This window comes from Acipenser ruthenus, chromosome 4 (assembly GCF_902713425.1).
Source record: "Acipenser ruthenus chromosome 4, fAciRut3.2 maternal haplotype, whole genome shotgun sequence".
Taxonomy (NCBI): Eukaryota; Metazoa; Chordata; class Actinopteri; order Acipenseriformes; family Acipenseridae; genus Acipenser; species Acipenser ruthenus.
The window spans coordinates 24,309,559-24,336,144 of record NC_081192.1 but is presented as its reverse complement, the minus strand read 5'-3'; the positions used below and the strand labels follow the sequence as shown (position 1 = coordinate 24,336,144).

The window sequence follows — 26,586 nt, the reverse complement described above, 5'->3', positions numbered from 1 at the left end:
GCAAGTACAGGATTGGTTGTTTTCGTTGATCAAAAGTATTGATTGGCTGGTTCTGGTGGTTAATAAAATTAATTTGGACCAATTGTGTCTTTGTTTAGTATTTACTATCCAATAGATGTAAACTATGCTTAAAATTACAGCAAGTCAAAAAGAAAAAGCCAGCACTTGTGCAGATTGATTTTAAATTCGATTCACGGTTGGTGCCGAGATGTTCCAGCGGGCATCTAGCGTCTATTAGAGCCGCTAGAAGTGGAAACTGTTTGGTTGACAGTACTGAATCGTTTTCTAATGTATGTCATTAATTGGAGTCAAAGGCTAATTGCTTTTATACTCAGCACAGAAACCACAAGTGCTCTCCCTTTGAGCTACAGTAGTTAAATTAACCTGAAATGCACATACAAAGACTGGAGAGCCTTATTTCTGTTGACCAGTTGTGTGTTGATCTCATCTATGTCAAGTCATTGTTCATCGATTAAGAACATTTGTAAACAAATGGTTGACTAGAACTTATCTGACGAGATTGTACAGGAACCACTAGTTGGCGTACAATAGGCTGCATAACTCCCTACACTCCCTTGCTTGCTATCTACAAACCGTTGTGCTTTTCAGACACAGCTGTTGTTTTCCCATACTCCTAACCAGTTGCTTTTTAGGGCACAAAAAACAATCAGTGGTTGTTTTTGGCCTAATTATTCCATGAATTTAAGATACAATTAAGTCCAGGATATACAGTCAGACAAAAGTATTGTCATGCTACTCTTAATATAAGATAATTCAAGAAAAAAAGCATTTAGTGAACATTAGCCACCAGTTAATAGGACAAAGACCAAAATACACACTGATAGTATAACAAACAATCTTTATATAAAAAAAGCACTTTAGCAAGTTCAAAGATTTGTTCATGACAAAAGTATTGGCACCTTTACAATAAAAGTCTGTAAACATGTTATAGCACTAATTAAATATATTCACTGATTAAAACCCATTACACAATAATTAAGCTGCATTATAAAGGCAATAGCCAGAAAAATAGGTAATTATTTCCAACATCTGTTGAAGAAAAATGTTTTGATTATGGTCGAGAAAAAGGAGCTGGATTTACGTTTGAGAAAAGCACCCGTAGCAAACTACAACAAAGGAAAAGGCTACAGAACAATATCAAAGAAATATGGAATACCAAAATCCACAATCACAGCAATAATCAAGAAGTACCACAGAACAAATTAAACTGAAATACTTGAAATAAATGGATGTCTAAAGAACATTTTGGGTACAGCAGGTAAGAGAATCATCCGAGCAGCTAAAAAAATCCAAGATTAACAGCCAAGGACTTAGAAAGCTTTAGAAGTATCAGGCATAATAGTGCACGAAAGAACTGTACACAGAAGAGTTGTATGCATGTAGACCTCACTGCAAACCACTTAGAAAATAAATAAAATAGAACTGTCTAAAATTTGCCAAGAAATATGAACAGGAATCAGAAGCAGTCTTTAACTCAATTTTATGGTCCAATGAGACTAAAATATAACTTTTTCCCAAAAAGGGACACAGTGTTTGGATAAAAAACAAAATAAAACAGGAAAGCCTTCAAATGAAGAAAGCCTTGTACCGCAGTTAAATATGGAGGTGGTTCAATCATGATATGGGAACTGGACTGGAGACCCATGTGATTGAAGAGTAAATGAATGCAGCCATCTATCAAAACATTCTAGAAAGTACACTTATACCAACACAACAACGACCCAAAGCAATCGGCTAAGTCAAATGGAATTCTTTTAATTAAACAAAGATAAAAATTCTCAATTCAATAAAAATGCTGTAGCCAAGTATTCTGTATCCAATCTGTCTGAGCTGAAGTAAATATGTAATACAGACTGGGCCCAGATTTCACCACCAAGAATGTAACATACTGGTTAAAAGTTATCATAAACGTCCGAAAGCTGTAATAAAAGCAAAAAGAGGCCACATGAAATACTAAATCAGGGGTGCCAATACTTTTGTCATTAACGAATACTTCAAATAAAATATGTTTGTTTAATCTTTGGTAAAGATTACTAGAAATTGTGCATTTTGCTTTTTGTTTCATTAAGAAGTGGTTCAAGTTTACTACATTCTTTAATCTGTTACCTTCAATTATGGTATAAGCAGCATAGGGTGCCAATACTTTTGTCTGCAACTGCAAACATAAGTTACATCAGAGCTTTTCAAACTTGGTCCTGGGGACCCTGTGTCTGCTGGTTTTCCTTTCCAATCGAGCCCTCAATTACTTAACTATACCCTTAATTGAACTGGTAATTTGCTTAATTAGACCTTTTTACTTGTTTTCAGCTCTTGGACAGTTGCATATTTCAGGTTAGCTACAACATTTTGCAAGTAACTTGAACTCTGCAACTGTTTAAGTGCCAAGAACAATTAAAAAGGTCTAATTAAACAAATTTGTTAAATTAAGGGTTTAGTTAAGTGATTGAGAGCTCAGTTGGAGTGAAAACCAGAAGACACAGGGGGTCATCCCCCCCCCCCCCCCCCCAGTTACATCAACCAATTAGCATGTCCGATTCACAGCTGTTCTTGGCTTTAAATGCTGTAATCAATAACACATAACAGTTCACATCCTTTGTATAACACTACCTCATGACGAAAAAAAATGTAGGCAGAGATTTTACAATTAGGAATGCATAAAATACAAGTGTTTCAGAATACTGTAAAATTTGGAAAAGAGGGGTAAATTAGATGTCTACCATCATCGGGTAAAATTTAACTACATAATGGGCAGTATAATAATAATTATTAATGATGATACCTGAAAAAGCACAGCAGCCTTTGCGTATAAAAATATAAAATAATAATCTATATGAAATACAAGAAATAGAAACCTCATCCACCACAATGTATGGCAAAAGCATTAAAAAACACTCATACTTTTCAAAGTACACAGACAAAACTGCACAAAGTATGCAGTCTTGAGGATATTCAAGGTCTGCATTTTTAGGACTGATGAAATTATCAATTTTCCTGACTTTAATGTTAAACATTAAACAGATTTACAAGAAAAAAAAGTTGTCTATATGAATGATTCTACTTCATGCATGCTTACATACACAAAACTGATACAATATAAGGTTTGTAGGAACATTACAAATTACTACAGTCTGGTACAGCCAGATCAGTTTATAATAAAGTGAGCCTTTATGTTGTTATCCAATATAGGCCAAAATAGTGGAATAAACACAGTTCTGTGAAAAAAATAACAGTAAAGAATATAAAAGAAATTCAAACAAAACAAGCAACTTTCAGATTTTATACTGCCTACACCCAGACATTCTATCGCATATTCAACTGTATATAAAATCTTCCAATAGCATACAATTAAATACTATTCAAAACCAAAACAGGAAAAGAAAATCTAAACACTTTTGCAATATAATTTATTAAGTCATTTAACAATCTAAGAAGTTAGCAGCCATCAGCAGTTCCAGTGCGATCTCAGGTGCGATGGGGAATTCTGGGATCTCTGTGGAGCTGTTGGTGTAGCGGACCTTGTAGGTAAAGTACATGCACACTTTGGAAAGGACATGAGATGGGATCTCCCTGAAATTTACTTCATTAGTTTCATTTTCAGCAAACTGACCTGTAACAGAAAAAAATAAAAATAAAAAATAAACCACCATGCACAGTTTGTAGAGCTGAGTTTTACAAATCTAACATATTTTACACATAAAATGTTAACAAACTAGAAACATATTTGCTAAATACACAAATACAGCATCCCAGGGGCACAGAGCAGAGAATCGTTTACAAACAAACAAATGGATATGTGAAAAAGATCAGTGAAACAGTGTGGCAGTGATATAATCAATTTCCTTGGATTTATTTTTGTTAACCTGAAAACCTCAATCTCCTCAGCCACTACGATAGTTCCTATAAAACCCAGAGCTAAAGTACCAAATTCAGTCGAACTGCAGGATCTGAAATCAGGGTGGAGATCGATTGCATTGGACGAAGGGACAGTGTATGAAAAAAAGAAAATCCTAGGTTCATATTTTCAGGAACATGGCTAAATATATTACAATAATTGGTAGGGGTGGGAATTTCGAATAAGACGACATTCAAATACACCAGTGCCACAAATATCTAATGTTCGAATAATCGACCTCTAAATTAAAATAAATAAACAATAATAATTACATATAACAAGCCTACTCCTTATTAGCAGCATCCATGCCTATAGAAATGCATTAAATAAATACAAAGGGTTAACAAGTGGTTAGGGCTCTGGACTCTTGACCGGAGGGTCGTTGGTTCAATCCCAGGTGGGGGACACCGCTGCTGTACCCTTGAGCAAGGTACTTTACCTAGATTGCTCCAGTAAAAAAAAACAGCCAACTGTATAAATGGGGAATTGTATGTAAAAATAATGTGATATCTTGTAACAAGTGTAAGTCGAACTGGATAACGGCGTCTGCTAAGAAATAAATAATAACAAACAATAAACAAGAAGTTAAACACACAAAGTATTTTTACTTTATAAAACAGAATTTTTTTTTTCTTTTTTTAAAGGATCTTCAAAACTAACTTATTTTCTATCCACTGCGTTACAGCAACTTGTGTGCCAAAACACACAACATAAACTAACAAAGTACTTACTAACAAAGCACAACAAAAAATGTCTAATATTTGCATTATAAAAATAAAATAAAAACGGACACGTACCTTGCTTGCCGATTTCAGAATAATTTGAACAATCAAATCCAAACTAAAGTTAACTTTTTACAAAAATTGGTAACAAAAAAGTGATATTAGCTCGAATGTTCACTTTACAAGTTCTTGTATAAAAAGAAACAGCATGTCCACATATTCAGGTGAAAGACAAGAATGCAGTCTATTAACAATAAGTCCCGCTGCTGAGAAAACTCTCTGCTGGTACAGATGTAGCTGGGATGCAAAGATTGGCTTTTGCTAACCGTGCTAATTTTCTGTATAGATTTTCATTTAGTCTTCATCATGCAAGTGGGTCTTGATCAGGCGAAAAACATGGCTCAAGGATGTAGTTTGAGTTCAGTTTACATCGATGCTTTCTCTGTGTAATAATCATCCCCAAAAAGTGTAGCCATAGCAAACTGCTTGTCAGACTCCGTACAAAGTTTACCAGTGTTGGATACTTCCACAGATGTCTGTGATCCCCCTCCCTCGATGTCATCACTGCTGTCTGGCAGACTTGAAACAAGTTGGTCCAGTTTCTCCCTTACGGCCATTCAAATTGGAAAATCAACAAACTTGAGGTATTTGTGTCTAGGGTCCAATAATGATGCGATAAGTGGTGCCTTTCCTGCTGTATATAAACTGTCAGGTTCCATATGCCGCTTAAAGATACTGCTTTATCTCTGTCACTGTATTTGATTCATGAGGCACCTGTTTAACACTAGAACTGCCATGCAGGTCAATTTGGCCCATTTTGGATTTAAAATGTTAATTACTCTTCCGTTGTAAATCGTATGTGTATGTCTGTTTTTGACTTTTCCTAAATATATTAATTAAATTTCCAGAAAGCGTTTCATAACCAGAATCGCAAAAATGATAAAGTTATAAACAGTTCTACCTAGAACCGCCGCGTGGGTCAATGTGACCCATGCATTACAATACATGTCTTTTTTTTTTAATAACGTAAGATATTCTATTTTTTTTGTAAATGCAGCAAACAATACATGCCCCCTCCTCCTAGGACACTTTTTATTTTTTTATTTCTTTATTTCAAGCCTTTCTTTGTTTGTAGACTGACTACAAGACAGAGATTGCTATGATTGTGGATTTGTCAAGATGCAAACTCAGTGAAAGCCTAGTTGCTTATTTTTCAATGTACCTGGAGACAACAATGCTTCGTTTTGTTTCACAAATGCAACTGGGAATATATCAGAAAGAAATATTTACTCTTGAAAGTAGTCATTTTGATTGGAATACGGCAAGCTGCACTCAGATGCATACAGCAAACTGAAATGACAGGTAGGATAACAACTTATGTGCCTAATATGAAACGTATGGTATATATTCTTTTTTTATATTACAATTAGAAAAAAAACAACATTCTGGTTTTACAGGTTTGTATGTACCAGTTTACACGCGTTTACACAATAGTGTTCAATGGAACTGGATCTGTGTTTACAACACGGCTCCTGGATGCAGGCTCAGTCAGCTGGCAGACGCGTACGCTCATCTATAGAGTACAATGCAGCCGTTACAGCGGAGGTAGTGTTATTTTCTTTTTATGTAGTATTAGAAACAATGATTTCGGTTTTATAGTTTTGTGTGTACATGTACCCGTTTACACATGTACACGGGTATATATATGTACATACCCGTTTCTTTTGAAATGCATATTTTATTACATTTTTTCATGTTGTGCTGTATATGCGCTCATTTTAAAAAATAAAGCCTTTATGTTTAATTTGCCATTTAAATACAGTGTTTCTGCGATGCAAATGTTAGATATGTTGATGAATAAAACTTTTCAGTTCTATCCGATAGTATGTCTTTAATTTTAATAACGAAGCAGTTTAAAAATGTATGGTCTCGGTGACCCACGTGGCGGTTCTAGTGTTACGATGTTTTGACAGCAGGGTGGCACAAACTGGGTACACGATAGATATCGATACCTCTGATTCACCACACAGAGCAGTTCCAGCACATTTCATTCAACGTAATACTAGCAGCAACTCTTCGATAATTAACCAACTATCACCTGTCAGATCCCCCAGCTTGGTAAAACTTCTGTCAGATAACACTGCTGCAACTGCCCACCTTTGTTCCTGAAGGTGTTCAAACATGTCGTTCATCGAATTCCATCGCGTCCAACAGTACTGCTTAAGACGGTGCTCTGTTAGACTTTGCTGTTGCTGTTTCAATTAACGCTTTTGTTGCAACCGTACTATGGTGGAAATGTGATACAAGTCAGCTTGCCGCCCCAGCCACCCGACTTACGCTGCAAACTCTAAAGCCATCATTAATAGCCAGTTGGTGGGTATGTGCAAAGCATGGATTGGATTCCCACTCAAGAAGTGAATGGTTTGCCAAAACAACATTAGCAGCATTGTTGTGAACGCAGGCAGTGATTTTAATATTAAAACAATATTAGCAGCATTGTTGTGAACGCAGGCAGTTATTTTAATATTATTAAAACAATATTAGCAGCATTGTTGTGAACGCAGGCAGTGATTTTGCCTTTTATATTCCAGGCCACAGCAGCTGTGTTCAGCCCGTCCACTAGATTTTCTGCTGCATGCCTTTCTTCCATAGCGCGAGTTTGCAAAATAAAACTTTCCATCTTCCACTCTCTAATAAAATGGCATGTGATGGTAATATAAGACTCTGCATTCAATGCGGTCCAGGAATTGGTCGTAATGGCAACTTTTTCTGCAATTTCTAAATTATTGCTAACAGCAGCAGTAAATTCTGAATGTAATTTCTCGAATCTAGCCATGATGGTTTTATGTACCGGAACTGTATATTCTGGCTCCACAAATTGCATGAGTTCTTGAAACCCGTCACCTTCCACTAAACTGATGGGAAGCATGTCCTTAGCTATCATTTTTGCAAGAGATGCTTCACAGCGTCGACTGCTACAAAATACAGCAAAAGAATCAATGCTCGTTTGTTTCTCACATACTGTGTTTTCTTCTGAAGTAACAGAAGGGTGCTTGGATTTGAGGTGATTAAGCATTGAAGTCGTTGATCTGTGATAAGACAAACTTGTGCTGCAGAGATTACATTTCACAGTGATCTCATTTAATTTATCAAAAAAATTCCAAGCGTTGCTCTTCTTCGAAGCTGCCATTGTAGCTGTTAGACTCGCAACAGCAGAAACAAGAGTACCGGAAACAACTGCTTCACTGGCCTGCCAATAGCAGAGCTACCTAATGAAGTGTGCCCGCCTACCTGTCATTTATATCTACAGTGGCCAGTGAGATGACAGTTTTACTGGCTGATCACCACTCATAACTCCCTCATCAAAACAATGTTCTCCGGGTGTAGTCAGTGCATTTTTCCATTTGTTTAAAAAAATAATGTATTCATTTAAAAACAATTCTTGTATAAACACTTTAAGTATTCAAACCTCTATCAAAGCAATCGAATGTTAACGTAGAATATTCAGATATTCTGACTCACCCCTAGTAATTGCAGACATCAGTGCGTATTATAATACCGTGCTCTGTTTTGTTCAGGTTGACTGATTTGAGTGACATTCTGCATATCTGCCTCACTGACCGGCTGAGTTCAGCTGATGCTCTGAACTAAACTAGTGCTGAGAAGGAGGAATAAAAAAATAAAAGGTGCAAAGTGCGATTGCAATTAAAAACAACCGATATAAAAATAAACAATTATTATATTTTATAAATAATAAAACGTGGAACAGTACATGTCCAGCTGAGAATATGCACAGGAAGCTGTGGCTGCCTGAGCTTCGCATACAAGTTTTTTTGTGAGAGTCAAAAATGAGTTGTACATTTGGATACAATTATTTTTTTTTTTTAAACTAACTTACAAATGTATTTTTCCTGATTCACAGGTTTAATCTGTGGTTTCTGTTTTTTTATTTCAGTAATGAAACTGTTAACAGAGGTAACTATTCTGAAAGCTGGTAACAGCAGATGGATGAAAAGAGCAAAGGAAGTCTTCTGTAGCAATTTTCCTTGACTGCGTGGAGTTCAGGTGAGATACAGTATTTTATTTACAACAAACATTAGGCAGGTAAAATATCACAATCAATACTTGTACATTAGAGTTATATTTTAGTAGTTAAAAGGTTTACGAAATGGACTAAGTAAATAATTAGCAGATTATTGAATTGGTGAAATAAACACTTGACACACTCCTGCTAATGTCCAATTATATATTAAAAGGCACCTGGTTTTCTATAATACTAGCCAACTTGAAACCTTCCTCCTCCCCCCCCCCCCATCTTTTTATTCTCTGTATTTTCTGATTTTGACTGTCTCCTGTAACATGACACTTACCAGGGCCACTCAACATGGCTTTGATGGTTCCAGAAGTCAAGGCATGCTCCCTCTTTACGATAAATTCATGGCCATCTGAGGAAATCAGCTTTACATACATAGCGTCTGGGCCTTCACAGCCTCCATAAGCCTTTTCTTCCCCATCTAAAAAAAAATGTTTACAAGGAACAGATTTTATTAAATTGACTATCTTGGAAAAAGTTCAATTACATAGCAATTAGTGTGTGAGGGATAGGAGCCAAGAGCTGAATGTAGGAGCAGCAAATTTAGAGTCTTTAAAGATTTAGTATCAGTCTGCAATTCTGCTAAAAGTCAATATTATTGCAGATCTGCTTTTTTTTTTTTTGTCGATCTTCAAAATATGTTTTACGGTAAAGGTATGCATTTCCAAAAAAATGACATGGCATTAGATTTACATAAGATCCTGATATAAAAAAAGGCTGGGGCGATGCCTAGTTTTTCACTATCAATATATCGTTCTCCAAAGGAGCTGATGCATCGATTCATCGACGTTATGAAGGGTTAACCACACCCCCAATAAAAAAATGTAGTAATACATGTGGAGCTGTGGATTACTGTGTAACATTGCTAGCAATGTTTTAAAAACTAGTATGCATATTAAATTGATTACATCTGTTTATGCATATTGTAATAAAAAAAATACATTACATTATTTGTTTTCCGTTATTCTTGTTCATTTGTACGAGTTGGGGGCCAAAACAAAGTCCCCCCCAAAAAAGTAGTTTAAATCCATGTCAGAGTAACAACCAATCAAGAGAAAAAAACTCATTTGAAAAGTGTTATCACTCTCCACAGCAGTTTAGTAACAAGAGTGTTGTCCATGGCTTATATTTTTAATTGTGTTAAGGAACATGATAGTGTCCACATTTTGTTTTCATTTAAGCGATTACTGGCACTTGCTTACAATCAGCCCAGCATTACTGAATACCTGCTCACTAGGGACTGACGTTACCAGGATGCTTAATACTTCTGACCAAAGATACAACTTCTTTTGGAATGATCTTGGTTGTTTTTCTTCATTTTTACTCCGGGGTAGTTCAGATGAATAAATGCAGATTTTGTTTGAAGTTTTGTAGGGTGCCATCTCATTACATGGTCACACAAATGAGTTGTGTTACCAGAGTATTCAAAACAATACTTTACTTTCTTGCTGTCTTACTTTAGAAAATAATTGACAAACATCGGAAGGCATTGTACCTCAGCCGATACAGTATTTGTAATTCTAGCACAATGCTCTTAACTTGCTCTGTTACTTTGAAGACTCCTGCACAGATGCAATCCCATCCCTAAACACTCAGAGGGGGTGGGGCAGGGGGGAGAAGGTGAGCTCAATCGCATGCAGATTCAGTGAGTCAGACCTGAGGGGAGCAGAGAAGCTCTGCGCTTAATGCAAAAAATAATTGCCGATTCCAAATTTAATAAAAAACAAATACTTTCCTTTGCTTAAACCCGTTATACAAAAACGATGCACAGGCTTGACTATGGATAGCTGTGAAAACGATACATCGATAAACTGATGCATCGCCTCAGCCTTAATAAAAAGCTACTTACCCATTATTCCTTTTAATTAACAGCTAGCTTTGTTTTACTCCTACAATAAAACACAAAAGAATGTTAAGGAGTTTATATTGATTTTTGTACTTACTCTGAATTTGTAGACTAGAATAGGTTTCAGACTTTTTTAAAAACAGCACCAGCAGCAGTAAATTTAAATAAACTTTACAAATGCTTTGTAAACCCCCCCCCCCCAATTTATTTATATTTTTAATCTGCAACCACAGCTGTATTTTAGAAGAATAAAAATGAATACATTTGTAATTTGCAAATTAAAGAAGTAGGCAAACTTGGTTTAAATACGGATTGTTCTCCACCTGGAATCATGACACCCGACTATAGTAAAGTTTGTGCAAGTAAACCACGTAGACCGCCGGTACAGTTTTACTGCATACATTCTCGTACACAGCTATAGATTATTGTCTATCACAGAAAACCAACACATTCTAAAAAAAAATGCTTTGATAGTGGAAAAAAAATAATTGCCTTTTCAGACCAGGGCCACTGTCAGCACCCGGGGCCCCGACGCCAGAAGGGGGCCCACACACAGACAGAAATTAAATTGCATATGAGTAAATGTACTATGTCTGTGCCAACTATCCTACTCAAGCAGCCTTTAGGGCTAGACAAGTTTAGTTTTCTCTACACTAAACTAAACTGTATGTGTGCAGTGCATTAAAACTTTTCAGATTCCCCCCCTTTTTCTTCTCTTTTCCTGCTTGCCGCCCCCCGTTCCCTTAGACCCGCCTCTTCTCACTCCCTATGTGGCTCTTTAGTGCTTTCGTCGCTGACACACACTTCCTTAGAGATGGTTGCAATATCCTTTTTGTAACGAGGTGACCAGAACTTGCTCCTGAATGAAAGTAATATTATTAACGTGTTTTGCATGGAAAACCGTTGTTAAATTGATATTCTTGTTTTTGCGAAGCATATTTACAATAGTCTATTGCAAAGAACAGACCTGAATAGATACATTAATTAGTAACAAGCTTAATTGTGCCAATGATTAAGGTTACCTTACAATCTGGAATGGCTCAAATTGCTATTAAATGGGTTTCTTATTTTCATCCTTGAATTAAATGTTTTACAGATATGGGTAACAGATGACAAGGGTGTTTGGACTACATTTTTCAGTTGTATCTTTCTGAATGGTGGTTGCAGTCTGCCGCAAAACACTGCTGTTTACTAGCTATAATTTGATTTACATTAAAAAAATGACTTCTTACTATGCAATTTTACTAATAAAACGCACCAATTACTTTTACTGTAGACTCGCCTGTTTGTTTGGAAACACCTAGCAACAATCACAGCGGATATGACGTAACACTAAAAAATGGTTTTCCTCCTCCCCAGGTCTTTGTAAAAACGAAAGATATTGCCTGATCTCGACATACAAATTGTACAAATGTGCCAATTAAAAGACATTATATAAAATTGGCAAATTTACTTTCCAACAATCAAGACTTTCATTTAACGTTTTGCCGAGCCTCGTTACCATAATTAGTATCATAACGCTTTAACGCCTATGTCGCGGCAGAAGCAGGAAGGGAAACTGACACCAGGGACTGCAGTTAAAGGCGACATTTGCCGTTTTATTTTTAAATACAAAATATAAAACAAAAGGTTTAAACAAAAAGAAACTTGCTCACAGAGCAAAAAATAAATATTTTAAATAAAACAAATCACGAACACAAAATATAAATAAAACAAAGGTCAGGCTGGGCAGTTTGCCTTCACTGTTCCTATGTCTATTATTAATTTAAGTTAATTTAAGTTTCGTTTTGTCTAGTTCCTCTCGCTCTCTCCACTCTCTCATACACCCCACACACGAGCTGGCGAGCTGCAGGCTTTTTATACAGGTGACCATCTCCCGAATAGCAACAAATTAAATCACCTAATTAATTCGGGAGATGGCCACCTTCTGCACGAGCTTTCTAATTACTGTGTGGATGGGGCTTCCCATCCACGCTACTTAATACAAAAACAAACAAACATTCGGCTACGCCGTCATCTATAAATACAATAATAAACAATAATAAAACCCACGGTGCTTCGCCGTCTTCCATACATAATAAATAAATAAAACAAAACAAACAAAATAATACAGGGGCGGAGGGGGGAAACCCCCTTCTAAAAATAAATAAATCCGTACAGGGCTGCTCGCCCTGTTACAGCCTATTATAATAATATGATTTTAAACCATCAAAAATTAAACCTGCCAACCTCTGGAACCTCCAAATAAAAAGAAACACAAATCTCAATATCAATAACAAGAAAAAGACTACAAAAACAGAGAACGCACACACACAAAAAAAACCAGTAAGCACACTGTCAAATCGTCTATGTACATTTTTAAATGATTGTGTCTAAAGACAAGTGTGTGCTGTTTTCTGTTAATTGTTTACTAAGTAGCTACAGTTAAAAAAAAAAAGAAAAAGCAGCAGCATGATATATTTTGTGTTGCCAGTAGGCTAAAGTAAAAAAGAAAATGTACTACAGACAGTATTCATGTGATTTTTGTATAGGCCTACTGTACATATGGGCAGCAGTGTGGAGTAGTGGTTAGGGCGCTGGACTCTTGAACGGAGGGTCGTGGGTTCAATCCCAGGTGAGGGACACTGCTGCTGTACCCTTGAGCGAGAGCAGACCTGTGTGAGGAGAGCTCCTGCTCAAAGTTTAAAAAACAGTGTTTTCAACTTTTTATTTTCAAATCTTTTTACTTAATTTTATTTCTAAAGCAGCAGGGCACCTTTTTTGTTGATAAAAACTTTTATTTATTGTTTTAAAACACACTTTTTTCTTTTGTTCTCCTACACTTGCTTTGTTTGCAAGTGCACACGTACCGGCCTCACGGTGGGGGTCCCCAGGGGGGGGCGAAAGACGGCCCCCAAAAACCAAAGCGACCGCCTCGGCGTCCCTCCTCTACCGGCAACGAGGGCCCCGGCCCTCGCGCTGCCACAGAGGGGGAGAAGGATCCATCCCCCGAGGCGGTCCGGGGCTCCGCGGAAGCGGCGGAGCCCATGGAAGAGGCCCCCGCCGAGAGGCCAAAGGGGAGGGAGGAACCCACGAGGGCAGATGGAGTCCTTCGGGCAGACCCCCTCCCCGTCACGAAACAGACCCCGGAAACCTGTGTTGCCTAGGAGGGGGCGGCGGAAACAGCTCCCGAGGCAGGCATGGGCTCCGCGGATACAGCGGAGCCCATGCAGGCGACCCCCGCCGAGGGGCTGGAGGGGGAGGAAGAACTACCCCTCCCAGAACAAGAGCTGCCTCGGGCTCCCGAGGCAGGCGTGTGCTCCGCAGACAACGCGGAGCCCATGCAGGCGACCCCTGCCGAGGGGTCGGAGGGGGGAGAAGAGCCCCCCGAAGAACAAGAGCTGCCTCAGGCTTCCCTCTCTTGCGGCGACGGGGGTTTCGGCCCTCGTGCTGCCGCGGAGGGGGAGAAGGAAACACCCCCTGAGGCAGCGGTGGGCTCTGCGGAGCACGCGCTTACATTGGTCTCCGGAGCGCGGAAGGGAGGGGAAGAACCAGAGAGGGCAGAAGGTGGTACCCTCGAGGTAGATCCCCTCCCCGAAGTGCAACGGGGCCAAGAAACCGGTCCCCGACCCAGCACCGAGGGACCGGTTCCAGTCACCGAGGGGGCGCGGGAGGAGCCCCTGAAAGAACAACCACCTCAGGCTTCCCTTTCCGGCGTCGACGAGGGCTCCGGCCCTTGCGCGTCCGTCGGGGGGGGGGGGGGGGAACATCGCCCGAGGCGGTCCCGGTGACTGATGCGGAGGAAGGGGAAGGACCCGAAAGGGTGTATCCCCTTTCTCTAGGGGAGGGAGGGGAAGGACCCGAGAGGGTGGATCCCCTTCCTTCGAGGAAAGAGGACGGGCCTGAGACCGTGCCTCAGACCTCAAAGGAGGGACCCAGAGCAGGGACGACGAGACCGACCATCTGCGCCCCCGATCGGCGGAGGGTCCCTCCGCCGATCTCTCCCGCCGCGTCCCTTGGGGGGGGGGAGCGCTGGGGGAGTCGGTTAAAATCAAAATAAGACGCAACGCGCTCACCCACCAACGTGAGTGTGTTGTGCTTCTCCACCGCGAAGGGGGCAGTGGAGAACCGGAGGAGAGGGAGGAGGAGAAGCCTACGAGACCGGGGAGATGCCCCTTTCGATGAGGCGAGCGGTGATCACGCTGCTGCCCAAGAAGGGGGATCTCCGCTGCCTTAAGAACTGGCACCCGGTCTCGCTGTTGTGCACGGACTACAAAATCGTGGCCAAGGCCGCCTCCCTGAGGCTCAAGTCCGTGGTGGCAGACGTGATCCACCCCGACAGTCCTACACACTCCCGAACCGGACGATCTTCGACAACATCTTCCTGGTTCGGGACCTGCTGCACTACTGCAAGGGGACCGGTTGGTCGGTCACCTTCTTGTCTCTCGACCAAGAAAGCGTTCGAGCGGGTGGATCACGAGTATCTCTTTGGAACCCTGCGAGCATTCGGATTCGGGCCGAAGTTCGTCGGCCTCTTCCGAATGCTGTACGCCTCTGCCGAGTGCCTTTTGAAGGTGAACTGGTCCCTGACCGCGCCCCTCGCCTTCAGGAGAGGAGTACGTCAAGGCTGCCCCCTGTCCGGACAACTGTACGCGCTGTGCATCGAGCCCTTCCTCTGCCTCCTTCGCAGGAGGCTCACGGGGATGGCGCTCGGCGCGCCGGACAAGAGGGTGGTCCTGTCGGCTTACGCCGACGACGTGCTCCTAGTGGCCTCCGATCCGGTCGATCTGGAGAGGATGCGGAGCTGCCAGAGCGTTTACTCTGCCGCGTCCTCTGCCAAGATCAACTGGACCAAATGCTCCGGGTTGTTGGTAGGCCCCTGGCGGGTGGACTCCCTCCCTGCCGCGCTCCAGCAGTTCCAGTGGAGCGCGGACAGCTTCAAATACCTGAGCCCCGCGGAGACCTCGGTCGCAGCCAACTGGGTGGAGTTGGAGGACAAGGTTGCTGCGAGACTGAGGTCGTGGTGGGGTCTGCTGAAAGTGCTTTCCTTCAGGGGCAAGGCTCTGGTCATCAACCAACTGGTGGCGTCGATGCTCTGGCATCGACTCACCGTCCTGAGCCCGCCCCCTGAGTTTATGGCCAGGGTCCAGAGGAAGCTGACGGACTTCTTCTGGGCCGGAAAGCATTGGGTCTCTGCGGGGGTGCTGAGCCTCCCTCTGGCCGAGGGAGGACAAGGGTTGGTGTGCATCAGGACTCAGGTGCACACCTTCCGCCTCCAGACCCTGCAGAGATACCTGTACACAGACCCAGCCCCGCAGTGGTGCGCGCTGGCCTCCCTCTTCCTGCGCCAGCTGCACCGCTTGGGCTACGACCGGCAGCTGTTCTGGCTCGACCTCCCGGGGATCCGTCTCCCCGAGCTGCCGGTCTTTTACAGGGACCTGCTCAAGACCCGGAGCATGTTCGACATCGGCCGAGACGCAGTTCTGACCGAGGGGGAGGAATTCCTTCTGGAGCCCCTGCTGCACAACCCCCATCTAGGTGCGCAGGCGTTGGAATCCCCCGCGGTGCGGAGCCTGTTGATCTCGGCCAAGGTGACCAGAGTCTGGGATCTCCTGGATCACCAATGCTCGGCGTGGCTGACTCCCGAGTCGCTGGTCGCCAGGCGACTCGGGGGACCCTCAGAACGGCCCACCGAGCGATCCGGGAGTGCAAAGCAGCTTTGCACCCAGACTCTGTCGGGTATCTCGAGGGGGTCCTCAGGACCGGGGAGCCATCGTCCCTCCTTACCCCCGGCTCTCCGCTCCTGCTGATCAAACCAAAGGATCGGGCTCCCCCTCAGCCTCCCCTCGAGAATCACCTGAGCAGGATCTCGCAGTTCTCCTCGACCCCCCTTCGTTCCGTGTCGAGGAGGACCCTGTACGCGATGGCGCTCCACACCCTCCACTTTCTCGCCCTCGTCTCCTGCCGAGACACCGCTTGGCGGGAGCCCCTCCAACCCCCGGAGGGCGAGAGTCCCCTTGTGCCTGGTGCTGGGGACCTGGGATGGAGGGTGCTATCGGAGCGCTCGCGTCAGGAGAGGTCCTGCGTCACTTCACCGACTCGGACCCCGCATGCCCTTTCTGCGGTGAGTCCGAGTCAGTGTTCCACATTTACGTCCTCTGCGCCAGGCTGCAGCCGTTCTTTGTGTTCCTGAAGAACCTCTTGTTGCATTTTTCCCCCACCCTTTTTATTTTCGGGCACCCTGTTCATGGTTCCAGCAGGAAGAGAGACCTCCTGGTGAATCTGCTCCTGGCTCTTGGCAAACTTACCATCTACAAGACCAGGAAGCGTAAGATCACCAGGGAGGGTCTCTTTGACTGTGGGGCCATGTTCAGGGCCCTCCTTCGTTCCCGGGTGGCGTTGGAGTACGCCGACGCGGAGTCCACTGGCGACATGACGGCTTTTGTCGACCAGTGGGCTCTGGGTGGCGTGCTCTGTACCACCCCCCCTCCCCCCCTTTGTTTTGAACATTTAATTTTGGAAAAAAAAAAAAACTGGGTTAGTTAATGGACGGTTTTTGTTGGCCCCCCCTTTTGATTAGGGGGTGCCAAACTGAATCTTTTCACCGGCTGCCTTTGGGCAGCTGGTGTGCCAGCTGCCTGGCGCAGTTTGTTACCGGCCCTTAAATAGGCTGTACCCTTGAGCAAGGTACTTTACCTAGATTTCTCCAAACCCAATTGTATAAATGGGTAACTGTATGTAAAAAAAATAATGTATAAAAAATAAATGTAATTGTATGTAAAGATAATGTGATATCTTGTAACAATTGTAAATCGCCCTGGATAAGGGCGTCTGCTATGAAATAAATAATAATAATATTTAACTCGGACAACACGTGTCTCCAGACATGTCCGGTTTAGCGAGGAACTACTGATTATGAAAACTGTCTTGCTTTTGTTATTTATCATCTCTGGATTACATTGATCTGCGTGTGATTAAATGATTAATTACATAGCCTTTACAGTGTGTATATATATATATATATATATATATATATATATATATATATATATATATATATATATATATATCTATATCTATCTATCTATCTATCTATCTATATATATATATAGTTTAACATATATAATCATAATTAAACAATACATAGACATACACACGCATATGTATTTAAGCGTACCTCGGTTAATATTTGTAAAATTATATTGAAGAGCCCGAACCTAATTTGAACTCATTTTGTCTCATACAGACACACCAAAATTGTGCTGGTTGTTTTGACGTGTATTAATAACATCTGTTTATATACTTTGGGAGAGGGATGGGGAATTTGCCAAGACACCGGCCCTGTTTCACAATTGTTGAAACTACTTTATTTATTTTTTTTGCCAATTATGAATACAAACATACTACCTATAAGAGAGGAATTTATTTAAACTGTTATTTTAAATAAACATAAGCCAGCAGATGTTACTAAAATTAGCTTGAAGGTTTTTTTTTTTTTTTTTTGGTTTTTTTTTTGAGAACACGTTTAAATTTTAACTGGAACAAACAAAACCTGGTAGAACATGGTAATTAATACGACGTGTATACATACAGTACAGTGGCAGATTACGTAACGTATTTATTTGATATGGTAAGATACAGTATTATGGAAATATAAAACACGCTTATTAATCATCTGAATTTCGATAACTGTGTAACGCAATTACAAAATAATTTTAACTTACATTAAGGACCAGTATCAATTCAAGACATTACCCTTTAAATCGTGCTATGTAAGAAACATGCAGGTACAGTACAGTAGATTAAACAAAATATACTAGGATTCTGTACAGAGCAACACGGTAAAACATTGTATGAACAGCCAATAAATAATAAGTACGGGTTGTAACAACACATCACAGCAAGAAACAAGGCCCCGGTCTCGGGAAGCTTGGGGCTTAAATTCTCTCAGATTCTTACCTCCGTTTAAGATTTACACAAATATTTACAGCAAATGCATTGTGAATACATAATTCAGATTAACTTTTTTTCAATCTAATTTGTAGAAAATAATAATAACAACAACAATAATAATAATAATAATAATAATAATAATAATAATAATAATAATAATAATAATAATAATAATAAATACAAGTTATAATCATTCCTTACCACCAGACCAATGCAGTAACTTATTTCTGACAACCGTCTATCCCTTACAGGAAGTCGATTAGCTACATGAGTAATCACTTCCGTAGGTCACCAAAGCAAAGAGCGCAGAGTAAAGAAGAATCCTTCTACTAAATATAATGGGGGGGGGGGGTTGATTTTATGAATATGAAATTTACCTAAAATTATCAAAATGTTCATTGTATATTGGAATTCCTCTTCATTCACAGTGGAATCATTATACTAAAAAAAGTATATATCACCACCTGCTATTTTTTCCCCCTTTTTTTTTTTACTCAAGAAGCTTTGTATGTCAGTCCAGAATACTAGTATATGCGCAGTTAATAAGTGTTCAACGAGGTTATACAGACTTGTGGAGACTGGAAACTGCAAGCCTGCTAAAATGTACAGTACAGCACCAGTACACTATTCTATTACTATTTGACAGTCGTGAATGGGAAGCACAGGGTATTACATATTTAGAACACTAGAGGGATGCAACCCATTGCATTAGTTTAATTAAAAAAAAAATAATAATGTAGAGTGTAAATGATGCGCAGTCCTATCTGGTACAGCAAGCTTTTTTATGTTAGTAAAGCATTATAAAATTAATTATAAGGTTCTTATTACTTTATTGTCCTTCATTTAAATAATAATAAAAAACCAATAAGCCAATAATGCAAATAAAAAAATAAACGAATAGTACAAATTGTTATTTCAATGCTACAATGTACACTTATTTACACATGCATTCTTATTATATCGCGTATTTATTTTACATCGATGTGACGTCAATGCGATCAGATGAATTTGCTAACAATATATCATAAAATGTTTTCATTTCATAATATAATTAACAGTTTCCACAACCACTTTACTATTTTATTATAAGATGTAATTTAATGTACCTGTAGCACAAAAGGGCTAGTCAATCCAGGACTAACCACACAACATGCAAACTCCTAGGAACTTAAAGGTTTAAGAATGTGTGCACCGGGGGATGTTCATTGGGGTGAACACCGCTTGAAACCAAACTAATTTGTCATTGGCTGAGTTAAATAAACTGGCCAATCCTACACGAGCTACTTCTCATGTCAAAGTGTGCAGGCATAGAATATATTTGACAACCTCTGAGATTTTCTGGATTTCGTGTCGAAATATTCATTGATTGAGCAGTTGGTATAATGTTACGAATTGTATTAGAAGGGGCTGTCGGTAAACAGCGATTGTCTGGTCTTCGATTTGCAGTGACGGAAATGAATCGAGTAGTCACTGGGCAGTACTCTAATCCCTGCGCCAGTACTTTAAATTGGTCCCCTAAATCAGCTCCTAGTATAACCCCATTTCCTCACTCGTCATGGGGATCGTTGAAGTGGCTGGAGGATTCGTCAGAGGCTGGAAGAAGGTCATTTATCAGCACTGCTAGGGTGAATAAGGTACTGTTTGCTATTTTCATTAGATTAGTAATGCAGTTACACACAATGAGAGTTTTTTTCCCCCTCAGATGTCCCCAACATTCACAGACAGTAAAGTCGTTTTTATTTTCAGTTAACCACATACGTTTCAGAAATCATTAAAAGGATAAGAGTTTTTAAATAGGCTATTGCACGCGTAACCTTCCTGAACAGTACGCTACATAAAAATGGTATGCTGATAAAATACATTTAATTGGTTGATGACAACGGGTCGTTACAGTGTCACTCTAAAGCCCTTTTCACACCGACATGCTCTTCAAAATGTGTTGCGTCTGTTGATTTATGCACAACGAATTGTAAATGTGTTATTGAACAGTACAATATTGTGCTGGAACTTTGGTGCTCTACGTACAGAAGAAGTAAGGTTTTTACAAATGGTCATTTTGGCTGAATGGTTTAAAAAAATAAATAAATAAGTAAATGGGGTCTGGGGTTTTAAACTACGTTTCCGTTGTATAATATTGTATAACTGACACGGTCCAACGGGTATGACAATATTCAAGTCCAAATGAATAAAAACATAACAAAACAGTCTTCCCTTGGTTGCCTGTCTACACACTTTTTGAGTAATTATTGACCTGATTATTTGTCTTTCCTATCTTTTTATCCATTTGATATGAATCATTTTGATTTCTGGTTTTCACTTTGCTTGCTTCCATAGACATCACCCAGTATGCACATTGGTAGATAATTCAGTCCAGCGTGATTAGCACTTAAGGTAGGGATAAGGAAAGATCATGTGAAATGCACAGGCAGAGAATAAGAGAATCTTCAGGAAGGGAAGATAAGTTATTAGGAGCACATAGGTTTTACTAGGTGGAGTCGGGATACTGGAAACCAAAGACATTTTATCTTTGGTCTTTACATGCCACTGCATCTTGAAATATTGTACTTGTTAAACTATAAAAATGCCCTCCCTTCCTTACTGACCCCACACCTGTTCAGCTCATGAAGCTACTTTCAGGCAACTGAAATAAACTTGAATAAACTTGTAGGTGACAATGTGAATACTACATTGAAAGCAGTCTGGATTTAAACTGCATGGAGAGAATTGTTTGGACATGTCACCAGCAAGTTGCTTAAATGTTGCCTAAATGTTGCTTTTTGTTACAGTACATAAGATTGAGGACAGTGTAACATATACCCTACAGTCAAACAGTAGGTATCAAAAATTGCTGGTGACAGTTCTTTTCGTGTCCTGATATTTTTTGTAGTCCTGATGTAGTACTTTACATTATATGACATTCCTAATCATTGTTGAAGAAGGACAATTTTAATTATTATACAAACCAAGGTTCAGTGGAAAAATCACACCAATAATCAATCGTTAATTTGTCACTCGCTTGTGAGTTTACATGTGCAGTGCTTTTGTTAATCACAATTACATGATACACAGTTGATCATTCCACCCCTGGGTCATTCCATGGCAAATCACCCAACAGGTAACATCCAACCACATCTGATTTACACCAAACTCCATGTTGATCCAGGCAAAAATAACTAAATAATCTGGATTATGAATGGAAAGGCCCTTGTGATGGGGTCAGTGGAACAGTTAAGAGAAAGACAGCTACATAAAACTGCTGTCCACAGCATAACCTTCATCTTTGTCTCTGAAAAATAGGTCTAGTTCAATGCTGAAAACTTAGAACAAAGGTTCAAGTCATCATTGACCATTAATGGCATACAATTTTCCCACAGATGCAAACCAATTTCAAGTATATTCTCTCTCCACTCGTGCATCATAAAGTGAGAATCTCCTGGGATGCCTGTGATTAACCTAAAGCTCAGGAAGAAGACACTGTTTTCACATAGATGAGGAAGTGTTGTTTCATGCATGTGTACAGATGCATATTGGATGATGAACCCTTGCGAACATGCTGTGCAGGGTTCAATACTCATGTTTCACTGCATTGTTCACAAGAGGCTTCAAGTTGCAGTATCAAGATCTCAAAAATACCATGGAGGCAGAGAAAGCCCCAATGACTGGTGTGGCTTTTGTTCCAGCTATTTACAGGACATGTCACCTGAATATTACTCAGATTTCGTTGGAATGGAATTGGTAGATTAGGTTAGATTTTTTCTCTTTTTTTCCACAGCAAACAGATACTACCTTCTTCTAACCTTGTATATGAGAATATTTTGTTCTATTTATAACTTTCGAGACGACCCTAACAACAGGCTGAAGATGTACACACTGTCTTTATGGCCTGGAACAACCCTATGCACAGTTTGGTGTAATTCAGAGGGGGTAGGGTTTTAAATGAATTGTCATGGAATGACCCCCCAACCTGTTGAAGTCTGTTGTTTATTGTTTATTGTCTACCTGTTATTGTTTTAGTCAAAACCTTTCCCTATGACAAAATAAAGTATATGTATGTATATATATATATATATATATATATATATATATATATATATATATATATATATATTTATTATTATTATTATTATTATTATTATTATTATTATTATTATTATTATTATTATTATTATTATTTATTTATTTATTTATTTATTTATTTTTTAATTTAGTCGTTGCCAATCAGTTTTTTTTATTATTTTCGCCCCAATTTGAAATGCCCAATTATTTTTAGGCTCAGCTCACCGCTACCACCCCTGCGCTGACTCTGGAGGGGCAAAGATGAACACACGCTGTCCTCCGAAGCGTGTGCCGTCAGCCGCTCGCTTCTTTACACTATGAAGACTCCCCGTGTAGCCGCCTCAGAGCTACAGCGTCGGAGGACAATGCAGCTCTGGGCAGCTTACAGGCAAGCCCGCAGGCGCCTGGCCAGACTACAGGGGTCGCTGGTGCGCGGTGAGCCGAGGACACCCTGGCCGACCTAACCCTCCCTCCCCCCGGACGACGCTCGGCCAATTGAGCGCTGCCCCCTCGGAGCTCCCGTCCACAGTCGGCTGTGGAATAGCCTGGACTCGAACCGGCGACGTCAAGGCTATAGAGCGCATCCTGCACTCTAGCGAGTGCTTTTACTGGTTGCGCCACTCGGGAGCCCAAAATAAAGTATATTTATTTGTTTTATTTATTTACAGTAAAAATTATTTGTTTGTATTTTGTCAGTATACATACAAACATATAGCTTTCAGCTTCTTTGAACGCTGTACTCGTAATCAAGCGCATGCAGAAGACAGAAAAAAGAAAACTCACTCCTGTAGGGCCGGCAGGGCATTTTAGAACTCAAAGGGTTAACAAAACAGCAATTTAGAAAAGTTTGTTTAATACCTTTATTTTGCTTATCAAAGCACACTTCTTCTAAACCAGATTATTAAAGTAGAACTCTTAAATCCATACCATTTTTTTACTTTTCTCAACAAGAAAATACATTTTTTTTCCTGAAATGTATGTATTTATATTGTATTATTTATAATATTAAAATATGTAATTGTCTTTAAACAGGCATCATTTTCTTACCAGAAGGTATCTCGTTGCTTCTACACTTCGAGTACAAGACAGTCTGAACAGGGACAACTTATTTATACTGGAAACATTGCAAAAGCTGTACTTGGTAAGCCTTCTGTCTCTGACCTGCTTTATGTTTTTAAATTAGAAGATCACAAAAGTATTCTTATCTGATTTCCTTTGTCCCAAGTTTGAATATAAAATAATTTACTGAAAATCGCGTCTTTTCAAAATTAGATTTAAATCTGAAGATACCTGAATGAATGTTTTTGAATTACTAGTGGAATTATTTAATTTATATTCTTTTTTTTTTTTTTTTTACAGGGGTGAAATTCTTTTCATACTCCTCCAGTATGTTTAGTCTGTGTGTGATGCCCTATATTCTTTTCAGATCTGGAGTCGGAGTTCAGAACCTTGCCTTGCAAGTGGCATTTTATAGCATTATTGGAGTCTTCACCTTCTTGACACCTTTGCTCCTGCACTTGATCACAAAAGGTTATGTGGTCCGATTGTATCACAACGCAGAAACAGACACATACACAGCAGTCACATACAGTGCCCTCCTTGTGGAAAAAAAGACTGTGTTCCATCAGAAAGATGTTAAGGTGCCAGATATAAGCAAGATGTTCACGACATTCTACGCTAACCAGAAGTCCATGCTGGTTAACCCAATGCTTTTTCCAGTCCCAAATGACTACAACCATCTTATGGGTTATGACCAACCCTTTTCTTTTGACTTGGAGGATCTAAGTGATCAGGATAAGAACAAACAAAGTTGATTGGTTGTGAACATTTAACAAGGATTTGGCGTTGTTTTTTTTTATTTTTATTTTTTTTGTTAAAGCAATAAAACAGCTAAAAAGCAACCAAACATAAAAACATTTGAAGCTGATAATAATGAATGGGAGTCTATTTTTATGATCCAAACCATGCTGTATACAGACATTGCTACCCTTACATTTCACTACGAACTGACCTGTTTAAAATGTATTTTCACTATATAAATAGTGATGTTAAAAAGGCCAACTTTTTAATCCATTTTTTATGCTTGAGAAATCGTGTGATATTTTGACCTTTCACACCCCATGAAACCGGTGGAGAGAATTGAAAGGATGCAATGTCACATGACTTCTTAAGTCCAGGAAGCATGGAAAGGGTAAATAGAAAACATTTTAATGGCATTTGTTATCATATGAACTTTAATAGTTGGTGGTTATTAAATCAACTGCTTTTCAGATCATTAAAATAGACCCCCTTAGTCTTTTACTGCTTAAAAAAGGTTAGCTTTGTCTAATAAGGTACATTTTCTGAAATGTAATTCAAGGAAATCCAAATCAGTTCTGTAAAAATGAATATCTGAGAAATGACCTGTAAAAGTCAAATAAATGTTCTAAATGACAATAATTTGTACTTCATTGAAGGGTTATTATTGATGTTACAACAATATGTGGGGAAACTGTTGATACAAAGAATGAATGCCAACAAGTAAGTATTTTAAAACCGAAACAAGGTTTAATTTGCCACTTCACCAGTTTATGCTGTTATTAAATGTGAAATAATCAGATTTGCCATTATTCATAATTGATCTTTAACATGTCATTAAAGTGTGACTATGCATCTCTTCATAGTGAGACATCGCTAATATGGAATTTCTTAGTTATCTGTCACAGCATCTTAAACTGGGTCATTGCTTTTGGAAAGCATCTGTCAGATTCCGCATTTCTCTGTATTTAATACCAGTTGAAACTAGCATTGCTCTGAAATACATATAGAATTATAAAGAAAATGTGTTAGTCTTTTTAGAGATGATCCACTATCATAGGATGTAGTAGGTAGTGCTGGCCTCCAGGAGAAATAGGAATTACCTCACTGCATATCATCATCTTGTGGGGTTTAGGTACAGTCTTTTGGACAGGTGTAACAGTGAGGTTCAAGAGGCAAGAGAAATGTGTTAATTCCCATTGCAGTCTTGTTAGAGATACCACATAAATTACAGACCTCAGATGCCCATAGGATTCATTGTTTAATGTACATTTAATGAGGCAGTGTGGTCCAGTGGTTAAAGAAAAGGGTTTGTAACCAGGAGGTTCCTGGTTCAAATCCCACCTCAGCCACTGACTCATTGTGTGACCCTGAGCAAGTCACTTAACCTCCTTGTGCTCCGTCTTTCGGATGAGACATAGTTGTAAGTGACTCTGCAGCTGATGCATAGTTCACACACCTTTGTCTCTGTAAGTCGCCTTGGATAAAGGCGTCTGCTAAATAAACAAATAATAATAATATAAATATGGTTAACAACAACAAACAAGGCAGTCAATGTACTGTATGGAATCCCTAAAAAGCTAGAAAAAAGCTGTTTAAAGCATGAGAATATTTTTCAAAACAAGCATCCTGTATAACAAAAAAAAAAAAAGTGGGATGTGCTTGTTAAACTACATTTCTGAACACTAGTCCCTTATCCTCATTAACATGACTTAAAAGCACACCTCTTATTTTGAAACAATTATACACCAGATTACTGAAAAAAGAAGTAAAATCTGAAATTGCAGAAGGGGAAGCATCTCATGACTTTCCTTTCTAGAACGTTTAAAAATGTTTTAAACATGTTACAGTATATTCTCATTCTTTTTACATTTGGTTCTGCACTTGGAGGGAATTATTTACTGTGCTCTTCAGAAGAACATAAGAACATAAGAAAGTTTACAAACGAGAGGAAGCCATTCAGCCCATCTTGCTCGTTTGATTAGTAGCTTATTGATCCCAGAATCTCATCAAGCAGCTTCTTGAAGGATCCCAGGGTGTCAGCTTCAACAACATTACTGGGGAGTTGGTTCCAGACCCTCACAATTCTCTATGTAAAAAAAGTGCCTCCTATCTTCTGTTCTGAATGCCCCTTTATCTAATCTCCATTTGTGACCCCTGGTCCTTGTTTCTTTTTTCAGGTCAAAAAAGTCCCCTGGGTCGACATTGTCTATACCTTTTAGGATTT

The 26,586-nt window shown here is 39.7% G+C and overlaps 2 protein-coding genes across 4 annotated transcripts; one reads left to right on the top strand and one right to left on the bottom strand.

Annotated features, from left to right (window-relative positions):
* Positions 1-839: 839 nt before the first annotated feature.
* Positions 840-19,633, bottom strand: elocb (elongin C paralog b). Of its 3 annotated transcripts, none has more exons than XM_059022215.1 (4): positions 19,613-19,633; positions 10,578-10,617; positions 9,006-9,149; positions 840-3,628 (listed from the first exon to the last, which is right to left on the bottom strand). In XM_059022215.1, exons 2-4 carry the CDS (start codon positions 10,579-10,581, stop codon positions 3,438-3,440), a joined length of 339 nt encoding a protein of 112 aa, XP_058878198.1. In that variant the 5' UTR covers positions 10,582-10,617; positions 19,613-19,633; the 3' UTR covers positions 840-3,437. The 3 variants fall into 3 exon arrangements, with proteins under 3 accessions (XP_058878198.1, XP_033856134.1, XP_033856135.1); XM_034000243.3 differs by lacking the exon at positions 19,613-19,633 and adding an exon at positions 18,708-18,819; XM_034000244.3 differs by lacking the exons at positions 10,578-10,617; positions 19,613-19,633 and adding an exon at positions 18,708-18,818.
* Positions 19,634-19,761: 128 nt separating this feature from the next.
* On the top strand, positions 19,762-25,001 carry tmem70 (transmembrane protein 70). The gene is made up of 3 exons (XM_033999330.3): positions 19,762-20,140; positions 23,595-23,703; positions 23,922-25,001. The coding sequence occupies exons 1-3, from the start codon at positions 19,889-19,891 to the stop codon at positions 24,374-24,376; spliced, it is 816 nt and encodes a 271-aa protein (XP_033855221.3). The 5' UTR covers positions 19,762-19,888; the 3' UTR covers positions 24,377-25,001.
* Positions 25,002-26,586: the final 1,585 nt, after the last annotated feature.

Bases quoted from the DNA above. Each gene is read 5' to 3' on its own strand.
- elocb (XM_059022215.1), bottom strand. The intron at 3,629-9,005 runs GTAAGTGTCATG...TTTCTGTTACAG, and splicing joins AGCCATGTTGAGTGGCCCTG to GTCAGTTTGCTGAAAATGAA.
- tmem70 (XM_033999330.3), top strand. From the start codon at position 19,889: ATGTTACGAATTGTATTAGAAGGGGCTGTCGGTAAACAGCGATTGTCT. The intron at 20,141-23,594 runs GTACTGTTTGCT...GTCTTTAAACAG, and splicing joins GCACTGCTAGGGTGAATAAG to GCATCATTTTCTTACCAGAA. The intron at 23,704-23,921 runs GTAAGCCTTCTG...TTTTTTTTACAG, and splicing joins CATTGCAAAAGCTGTACTTG to GGGTGAAATTCTTTTCATAC.